Source organism: Betta splendens, chromosome 24, assembly GCF_900634795.4.
Source record: "Betta splendens chromosome 24, fBetSpl5.4, whole genome shotgun sequence".
NCBI lineage: Eukaryota > Metazoa > Chordata > Actinopteri > Anabantiformes > Osphronemidae > Betta > Betta splendens.
The window spans coordinates 2387331-2397762 of record NC_040901.2 but is presented as its reverse complement, the minus strand read 5'-3'; the positions used below and the strand labels follow the sequence as shown (position 1 = coordinate 2397762).

Genomic DNA, 10432 nt, shown 5'->3' with positions numbered 1-10432 from the left:
GGCAGGATGAATGCAGGAAGTTACCAAAATAAAACCGGAAATTGAGCATATAATGACTGGAGTTGGATTCATGACAATCAGAAATTATAGGAAGCCTTTAATTTTTTCCACAATTATGTCTTTTGTATGCCTCTTTTTATCTTTGGGGTGAAGCTTGTGGCATTTCCTACCTACTAGTTGATTGAAAGTAACTTTAATTCAAATAGAATTTCCCAGTGTTATGAAAATATTTTATATGCTATCATAGGTTTCCCACTGTCTTGGGTTTGCACAATGTTAAAGCCTTTGACCTGAGGCGACATCTGCTGGTTAACTTCTAAAAAAGATGTTGATAAAATGTGTGGTTTGTGATTAGTGATTTGGCTGCTCAGCTGATCACTTCACTGTTTGGCCCGTTGGGCTCGTTGTCCTCCTACACCTTTCACTGACATCTAACGCGCGGGTTCAGTCTGATGATAAACGTGACGTTAAACTTGACTGGACCCGTTCAGCGAAGGGGAGCGCGGCCTAATGAGGCGTCTGGTCACTGCAGCCTGGGCCTCGGTCCACATGCTCAGACACAGATCCTCCGTCTGTTCAGCCCTGAACTGGTAGCGTTGCTCATTGTCCAGTCGTCTTTCTGCAACTGGTTGATAACGTTGGGTGTCTGTTAAATAGACCAGCTGCATGCCAGGCATCTGAGGGTGTTGTCTGTGTTTTCCATAGCCCTATTTACATAGTCAATGTAGTGTTGCTTGACACTATGTTTAATACAGTGGTTGTGTGCTTAATTGTTGTGTGTGATAAGAGTAAGGGCTTCCTGTTCTGCTCCGATTGTAGAGAGAAAAGGCTTCCTGTGGGTTGAAACATTTACCAAACAAGCACTATTTCACCATTCAACAACCTGAGCAAATTCTGCACTCGCAGAGAGAAACATATATTATGAAACTTCATATATTAGTAAATCTAAGTATATACGTTGGGTATTTCTGTTCGTGGGAACCAATGGGATCCCGTGAAAACAGCAGTTACATTAGCTCACATGCTGGACTGTGGCGTAGTTTTATTTTGAAAGTTACCAACGGAAGTCTAAACTTTTGGCTCGCGGGACGCGCACGTCGCGCGCGCGTGGTGGAGAACTTCCGTGATAATACAGTCAGTGAGCTCTGAATCCGAGAGGCTCGGTTCGGTTTCTCGTCTCCATTCGTAGCTTGTCTCCGTTTGAAGTGCAACAGCCAAACTCGCCGCCACAGAATCTGCGAAGAGTTCACTTAATCAGTTGAGTATTGAACCGGTTAAGGCGAGATTAGTGCAACGGAGGCGGCTCGTGCGTTAACCGGACGGAGGCGTCCGGGAAACTCACGGTCAGCGTCGAGGCAGACGTTCCTCTGGCTCCAGGCAGGTGCGTGTTTGAGGTCATTGGAATCAGATGTGCGAACTTCTGGCTCCAGCTACACGTAAATTACGGTTGAGTCCAAGGAACTGGACCAGTGAAACCACTTGCGCGCAAATTCACATCGAACGAGAATAGTATTTTATGGCGAAATGCAGTGGTTACAGTTTACAGACTTATTGAAAGCGTCTTTTAATGTTTTGCAGAATTAAAAAATGGATTACATCATATCAGGACAGCCAACAAGTGGAAAGGCCGCTGATTTGAGTGACTTGCTGCTCAGCTGATCACTTCACTGTTTGGCCCGTTGGGATCGTTGTCCTCCTACACCTTTCACTGACATCTAACGCGCGGGTTCAGTCTGATGATAAACGTGACGTTAAACTTGACTGGACCCGTTCAGCGAAGGGGAGCGCGGCCTAATGAGGCGTCTGGTCACTGCAGCCTGGGCCTCGGTCCACATGCTCAGACACAGATCCTCCGTCTGTTCAGTCCTGAACTGGCAGCGTTGCTCATTGTCCAGTCGTCTTTCTGCGACTGGTTGATAACGTTAGGCTGTCTGTTAAATAGACCAGCTGCATGCCAGGCATCTGAGGGTGTTGTCTGTGTTTTCCATAGCTCTATTTACATAGTCAATGTAGTGTTACTTGACACTATGTTTAATACTGATCTTTTACTCTGAATCATTTCAAACGTGACTGAGCGGTGACCTGTAGGTAATTCTTGGTGGTTTCCTAATGCTGACATCCAGAGTAGCTGCTTCATAAATTGTTTTCAATGGTCAAGCTGGATGTGATCAACTTAGCTGAAAACCCAACTAACTGTTTTCTTCTCAATATTGCATATTCAGCATGTCCGTAACACCCCTGAGCATCATGAGTCTACGAGAAGTCATTGAGAATGTGAAGCTGGCCCGAGAATACGCCCTGCTGGGGAACTACAGCTCAGCCAGCGTTCTCTACCAAGGGCTGCTAGAACAGATCAAGAAGTATGTGTATACTGTGCGGGACAGCAGCTTTCAGCACAGATGGCAGCAGGTACGTTTGGCTTTAATAGCTAAAGAGAGCAATAATGGGAATTATTGCCTCATGTTTGCTTTTTACTTTTCAGTTATGGCAAGAAATTAGTGAAGAGTGTCGACAAGTTCAGGAAATAATGTCGACTCTGGAGAACTTCCAGCTGGACACAACACCTGCTAAACCCTCCAACCACGATGACTATGAAATAAGACATGGGCACATGGAGCCGAGGTCTGAGCTCTGTAGATCTGAGGGGGGGCTATTCCCCTGTAGTCGCATGATTGAGATTAGCAGACTGTTTCCTGATGTGGGCCTGCTTTGTCCCTGGTCTGGCCTGTGAACACTGTGTCTTTGTTAGCGTTTCATAAGTCTGACTGCATTACTCCACTTGTTCTAGTCGCCTTTAACGATCTGATGATGATTTAATAGACACAAGCTTCAAAGACACAATGAGGTTGTTTTTGTCACAGTGCTGTCGTCTTTTCACAGACATTCTCCCTGTCCGGTCAGGCGTCCTGCTCACGCTTATAAAGACAGCAAACCTCACATCAACCGCCTGAGCTCCGCGGGGAGGGCTCAGCAGAGGCACTTGCCTCGCGGGGCCGACGGGGAGAGAAGCAGACCTCCCAAAGGCAAAGAGAGGAGAGAGTCCAAAGAAACAAAGGAGGCCGGGAGCAGAGCGCGGGACGATAAGGTCAACATGAGGAAGTCTTTCCATTGTTGAGTCTTCTCTGTCCACATGCTGCTTGTGTACCTTCAGCTGAGCTCAGCCTGTTATTCCAGTTTGTTTGTGGGACAGACTACACGTACAGAACATTCATTCAGGGATGATGTTTTCTGCTTTGCAGAACAAAGGTGAGGGCCAGGAGAAGGAAGTAAAGAAGTTCGACGGCACCGGTTATGACAAAGACCTCGTGGAAGCTCTGGAGAGAGATATAATATCCCAGAATCCAAATGTTAAATGGTATGTTGCGTTGAAAACAGAAATTGTTTATTGTATTAAAGGTTCAGTCGGTAATGTGGGGGTGTTATAAAACCATGATCATAGTCGTGACGGAAGCATCTGTGCTACAGCGTCGAAGAAGAGAGAGAGAAATGTGATAAATGTTCTCATGATAAACTTAACAGGGTCACACCCCCGATATCTGCTGTTCAGTGCCTCTTGCATTGAGTCGCAGCCCGTCTGGTAACAGATGTTACTCTCTCCTGCTATATCCTATAGAGTCTATAGGACACGTCTGTTGTGCCTTGCCACTATATCTAGAGTTAATGTGTAGCGATTTTTGTCTGACCTGTTTGTGTAGGGACGACATCGCAGACTTGGAAGATGCAAAAAAACTCCTGAAAGAAGCCGTGGTGCTGCCCATGTGGATGCCAGCGTTTTTCAAAGGCATAAGACGACCGTGGAAGGTGGTGATCTGGTTCCTCTGCGGTATTTTGCGTTGTACTGATTAGCTCTCTAATACAGGCGTTATTGTTGGCTGCAGGGGGTGCTCATGGTGGGACCCCCAGGCACAGGGAAGACACTTTTGGCCAAAGCAGTGGCTACTGAATGCAGAACCACGTTCTTCAACGTTTCCTCCTCTACACTCACGTCCAAGTACAGAGGGGAGTCTGAAAAGCTGGTCCGCCTTCTGTTTGAGATGGTGAGTTCTCCTTCTGTTTTGTTGTTAAGGTTAAGCCGATTCATGGAAACAGGTTACATGGACTAGGTGACTTACATGTTAAATACTGGAGGTTAGAAGTCATGTGAAAGGAACCTGATGATGCACATAAAACTGTAGATTTCCCACTGTTCACTGGTCTGTGTGCTGCAGGCTCGGTTCTACGCTCCCACCACGATCTTCATAGATGAAATCGACTCAATGTGCAGTCGTAGAGGGACGTCAGAGGAGCATGAAGCCAGCCGGAGAGTCAAGGCAGAGCTGCTGGTACAGATGGATGGTACGTAACCAGCGAGTGACATGATCACAATCTAGAAAAATTCTCCTTTTTGAATGAGAAAAGTTTGAAGCATTTCGAAAAGGGAAACTTCATTCTTCATTCTATCATTGCTCAGTTCTGTTGTTTCTGCTGTTGCACAGGTGTTGGTGGAGCATCAGAAAATGATGACCCCTCAAAAATGGTGATGGTCCTGGCTGCCACCAATTTCCCATGGGACATTGATGAGGCTCTGAGAAGACGACTAGAGAAGAGAATTTATATCCCTCTGCCTTCAAGTACGCTCATGTAGCCTCCATGTACACAGACCCTAGTCCCTCTGCCAGCTGGTCAAGGCTGTGGACTGACCTTCCTTTTTTGTTTGCAGCTAAGGGGCGAGTGGAGCTGCTAAGGATCAACCTCAAGGAGCTGGAGCTGGCCTGTGATGTGGACCTGGATAAGATTGCAGAGCAAATGGAGGGTTACTCAGGAGCCGACATCACCAACGTGTGCAGGCGAGTCCATTCTTCAAAGTACAACTGATTATCTACTTTGGCTGTTGTATTGAATCCTGCTCATAGCTATGGCCTTTTGATTAAAAAAAATGGGTAAATTAAAAATTTATAGTTTATAAAAATTACAATTTCTGGTAGTAGTAATGTAATTTTGATTAGTGCTGTGACACTGCAGAGATGCCTCTCTGATGGCCATGAGACGAAGGATCGAGGGCCTCACACCAGAAGAGATCCGCAACATCTCACGGGATGAAATGCACATGCCCACCACCATGGAGGACTTCGAGTCAGCGCTGAAGAAAGTGTCTAAATCTGTGTCTGCAGCCGACCTGGAAAAGTATGAAAAGTGGATCGAAGAGTTCGGTTCTTGCTGAAGCGAGCAGGGCAAGGACTGACAGGGAGCAGTTTGCAGCTTAACTGTACAGCATCAGGCAGATTTGTTCAAAAACACTACTCAGAACTGCTTCCTGTACAAGTTCACAGTTTAATGTACTTAAATTTGTGGACATGTTTGTTTTCCACTTTTTAATTTTTTATTTAAATAAAGTTAACAGCATGTATACAAATGTACATTGTTCATACATATCTGTTCACTGTTCAAGTTTTTTTTGTTTTACAATATTTGTCTGAGGTTAAACATTCTCATTTTCTAAGAGGGTAAACCAACCTGTGCTGAAAGCAACATCGAAGTCCAGCCAGACCCTGAAAATCCCGTGTTGTGAACCTGCCATGTGTAATGTGAAATACTGGAACTGGCACCAAACCAAACCCTCGGCATAAAATCTGATCTGCATAGTCACACAGGTTAGAGAAAACTTACACATGGTGATCATAAGGAAATCATTTATTCAGCAGTATTTAGAGCCGATTACACAGTCCAGCTGTAATTCATACAACTTATGCACACACGGACCTAATGACACCTAAACAAAGGAAAACCCTTCAGAAACCTTTGAGCTCATGCCTTTGCCCTGCAAGCTAATTTAGTGTCCTATACAGAACCTGGATTGGGTTTGATGCAGATTTGATCATGCATTTTCCTGCTTTAAATGACTTGCTGATAGAAAGGCAAACTGCATTCACTCGCTACAGCACACATGCACCTCTTGCTGCTGCAGCACATCATGCATTTCGCAGCTGAACTGGAGCCTGGGGTAGACAAAGTGACGACCTCAGATACTGTGACAAAAAAGCTGATGGTTACAGGGCAACAAGCAACACAAGTATTGAACATATTGGGAGAACCTGGATAAATAAAACACTTTTGTCTAAGCTACCTGGTCCCACACAGAGTTCCAACAAGTCCAAGTATAACAGCAGAGTACAGAATAGACGCTCGTCCAGGTTTGCGGCCATAACGGTGAGAGGAAACAAAGGTGCAGTATATTAATACTGCATCCAAATAATGAAAATGTGTTCATGCCCAAATATTTTAATAATAATTTACTTTACAAAGCTTCTTTTTGTATTTAAAGTTCTTCAGGTTGCAAACATGTATTGAGTTAAGTGGTAATTATAAGACAGAATAAAAGAGATTTTCTAAAGGTTTGTTCTTATTCTGTTTATATAATAAGACTTCTGGAACTCTCCGGTTATATGTAGCATGCATAGACCATCTGAACTTACTTACATTCTCCATAATTACTAACACAAAATCAAGGTAGAACCAAGGCAAATTCTCCACTATTTAGTAAATAACCATATTGTAGGATGTGCCTTGGGTGTTTTCCAGTAGTTACATTTAGGGCCAGGTTTAAAGTGGCATGAGTGGGGGATGCATACGTGCAGACGAGGTTTAGAACAGTGTTAATATTAGAGCCATAAGCCTTGTCTTGTCTTTACAGACCCACAAACAACCTGCCAAGATAGAACATCCAACCAATGAGAATAAAAAAGTAAAAATAAAAAAATACTCATTTATTCCACTTTGAGGCCTTTGACGTTCATCAAAAGCCACCATGAACATTACTTAATGCTACAGTTTGACATTTTAGTCACTCCATTCCTGTCTAGTGCTGTAGAAACATGACACTGATTTGTTGTTCATCTGTTCAAACCTAAAAGTTTGTAGAATAAAGTAAAGGTTTTTGTATGAGATGAGCTGTAACATGCACGCAAGCTGTTTTCGTGTTAGTCTTTATGCTAAGCTAATGGTTCCTTGCAGCTCTTGATATATTACTTTTCTCTTCTTTGTAATGTGCTTGAAAACTCAATGTTTTTATAAAGAACCGCAGACAGACCCATGAATCTAAAAAACTGGCCACTGAGCTAACAAGGTTCAGAATTGGTAGTAAAAAAAGTAGTTAGTGACAGTCACGCGTAAGTGAGAACAACTGAAGAACAGCAGTAAAGTAGTTCACCGATGTGAACATAAGCTTGGGACAGGCCATGCTGAGGACGGAACACTGTAACTCAGGGTGAAGAATAGACAAGAACAAACTCAAAGTGAAGCTGGTGGCTCATTCAGGGCTTCTCCTCCTCCTCCTCCTCTGCTGCTTCTTCTATGTTCTCCAGTAGAGTGTGCTTCTCATCCTCTGGCATCATCGTGACAGTGTTCAGGTGGAAAATGTGCCTGAAGGAGGACGTTAAGACGGAATGTCAACTTCTCAGGTTACATGCATCTACAGGGCATCATTCAGTCATTTCATAAACCCAGTGAACTGAACTCACTTGTGTTCACAGGCTGGGAAGAACATGTCCAATATCTTGACTATGACGGCTGATCCGACAACTCCGATTACCACCACCCACATAACCAGGAAGAAGAGAGGCAGCGACTCTGAGCAGAAGCGCCTCAGATGCTCTCTCAGCTGCTCCACCCACCGACACATGGCCTAAGAGAGCGTGGACATGTCACACAGCTAAGTGAGTGTACGCATGGCAGGCCTATACAGCTGCTAAGAAATGTGTGGATGTTCATCAGCAGACTGATGCATTCTGAAGGAGTTGTTTAACAAACAGTGTTTGCACGCGTTAAAATAGCAACTGATCTTCATGTTTTTGAACCCTCATTTGCAAACCCTTCCTGTGAATTTGGCCCTACTCTGAAAATGCAAATTAAATTTCCGGGAATAGATGACCTACTGGCTATCACAGGAAAAAAAAAGAACTTTCTAGGAAAGCAGTGGCAGAGAGTCTGCTCTGGTTCTATCCCAAACAATTTTCATAGTTTTTAATTTTTTAAATCTTAGACTGTAGTTACAAACACTTTCAAAATATAAACTGGAAGGAGGCGCAATAGTGTGGTATGCGAAAAATAAAGAAATGTAATTTATAATAGCTAGAAGCTAAAGTGAAACACGTAAACATCATACTGGCCCAAGCCCAGACTGGATTTTTCAAGAAAATCATTTTAGTCTTTGGACACAACTAAACTGTATGTATTTTTATTTCTCTATAAAAATGCACACGCATGATTTGACACCAGTACGTTCAGTATTCATCACCACTCTAGCTCTAGCATCAGACATTACTTACAGAGTAAGATGATATCAGCTCTTTACGTGGAGTTTCCATCTGAATGTGATCCAGTTGACTCGGCTCTCTGTCATTGAACTCCTCATCATATCTGACATCATACAGCAGGTCAGGGTCCATACGCAGTGGAGTCTCTGGGAGCTTCCCAGGAGCTGCAATCTCCTCCTGTGTGGTGTCTGTGTGCTTCAGGGGGTACTGGCTGGTGGTCTGGGATATCAGCTGGTCTTCATCTGATTTTAGAAGGAGATATTAGAAGAAAAAAAATAATAAAAAGTGAACAGATTATATATTATAAAAAGTGAGATTGTAAAGACACCATGTTTCTGTACCTTTTCTAGGGTTTGGTGGATCTGTGACAAGCACATCATTCTCTCTGGGAATCCTGAAGATCTCGCTGTGACCAATGGGGTAAGTGTTTGTAAACTGGGCTAGCTTCTGGAAGTCTGGGCTCATCAGTATCTTCACCTCACACATGTCGGGCTGCTGGACCTAAATAATTCAACACAAACTTAAGTCAAACATTCCAAAAACTTTTCCTCTCTGTATCTCTTCACCCCAACAGCTCAAGGCAGATGACTAAACACCCTGAACCTGGTTCTGCTAAATATTTCTTCTCCTTCTTCTCCAACTTGTTGGGTTTTCTATATATAACTATATAACTACAGTAAATAGTTCTGTGTTTGGAAAGATCCTAAACCTTTATTTATAAAGATTGAGAGATGGTTAGTGCTATAAAAGTAAACAGAACTAACTCTTCTAGTACTTCATAAGTTAGAGGTACTGAAGTTATGCTAAAACTATAAAAAGCTCATAAAAGCATGACAAACCTCTAAACTGTCAGCAGACATTTACCTCTTTGCCCTCCATCTCTATCACTTCGCTGAACACCTGCAGAGCCACCACCTCCTCTGAGTCGCTGTACAGCCGGTTCTGGCTCACCATCACCCGGGTAACAGTGGACACCAAATCCCCGGATTCAAATTCACTACTTCCATTGACGCTATCCACTGAAAAATAACACGTTTTGTGTAAAATATTGATTAGCAAATGATTATTTTCATACATATAGACACATGATTTGGGAGTAAGAAACAGTGATTCGTTTAGGTTTAGATTGGTAATCATCTCTTTTACTTTATTTGACAGGAACTTCACATATTTGATAATCATTCCTGTAATTGTCCTGGAGTTTGCTCAAAAGCATATTTTCATCTGTGTTCATTACTTTATTACTGTGTAGCTGCTGGTTGTGAGGGGTCTGTCTCTGGCTTAAGGCCTTGAAGTGCTCCAAGGTTCTGTACAGTTGATTCAGCTGTTAAGCAGTGGACTAAAGCAGTTCATAGTCGACTTTGTGAACTACTTCCCAATGAAAGCTCAAGATTCTAGCCGTTCATCCAACTCAATGACATCACAAGGTGGACATATTTTCTATACTAAAGAACACTGCTGGACACTGTTGTATGCTTTGCATTACTTGAGGCAGGACTTTATATTATTCAATTTCGTTCTAATATTTGCTTTAATTATCGCTTGTTACCGCGTTAGTAAAGAACTCACAGAGAAGAGCTTGACAGTTGAACCTTGTGACCCCTGACAGTTCCACGGGGATGTCATTGACCAGCACCTGTTCATCGCCCACCGATATATTTAAATTGATCTAAAAAACAAATTAATTATATTTTATTATACAAATACACACATCTCTGTACCTTTGTTTAATCGGTTCTTTTAAATTACACACCTGCAAGTTGTTAGACTCCTGCGAATGCGTGTCCGCCAATGTCCCTGTTGTCACATTAATTAGAATGTTCTCCTGCGGAAAACGAAATCAAAAGTAAGCAGACAAGAAAACACAAAGACACGTAAGGATCAACACCACAACGTCCGTACCTTTATCAGTAGGCTAACGCTATGCTAACGTCAACACCATCGGTGCCGTTTGCTCTGTGCTGGTCTTACCGTGTTCAGCTGCCGAAGCGACGACTCTGTGCTGGCCGCTGAAGCAATAAAGAGGCATGTGATAAAAACCGCTGTTCCTGTCACTCTCATTTTGTCCTGAAAACTTCACCAGCACCGACACAGCTGACAAAAACATTGAGCAAGACATATGAACCACGCATGCGTGTAGA

General features: G+C 43.2%; 2 protein-coding genes across 3 annotated transcripts; one reads left to right on the top strand and one right to left on the bottom strand.

The window, feature by feature from the left end:
- The first annotated feature begins 1088 nt into the window (after positions 1–1088).
- katna1 (katanin p60 (ATPase containing) subunit A 1) lies at positions 1089–5396 on the top strand. Of its 2 annotated transcripts, none has more exons than XM_029141087.3 (11): positions 1089–1381; positions 2223–2409; positions 2483–2622; positions 2881–3085; positions 3240–3355; positions 3696–3801; positions 3879–4037; positions 4209–4335; positions 4476–4610; positions 4700–4826; positions 5002–5396. In XM_029141087.3, the coding sequence occupies exons 2-11, from the start codon at positions 2224–2226 to the stop codon at positions 5198–5200; spliced, it is 1500 nt and encodes a 499-aa protein (XP_028996920.1). In that variant the 5' UTR covers positions 1089–1381; position 2223; the 3' UTR covers positions 5201–5396. The 2 variants fall into 2 exon arrangements, with proteins under 2 accessions (XP_028996920.1, XP_028996921.1); XM_029141088.3 differs by having other exon boundaries at positions 1090–1257.
- Positions 5397–5652: 256 nt separating this feature from the next.
- On the bottom strand, positions 5653–10429 carry ginm1 (glycoprotein integral membrane 1). The gene is made up of 8 exons (XM_029141090.3): positions 10263–10429; positions 10045–10116; positions 9861–9960; positions 9156–9310; positions 8633–8792; positions 8304–8533; positions 7497–7660; positions 5653–7398 (listed from the first exon to the last, which is right to left on the bottom strand). The coding sequence occupies exons 1-8, from the start codon at positions 10350–10352 to the stop codon at positions 7290–7292; spliced, it is 1080 nt and encodes a 359-aa protein (XP_028996923.1). The 5' UTR covers positions 10353–10429; the 3' UTR covers positions 5653–7289.
- Positions 10430–10432: the final 3 nt, after the last annotated feature.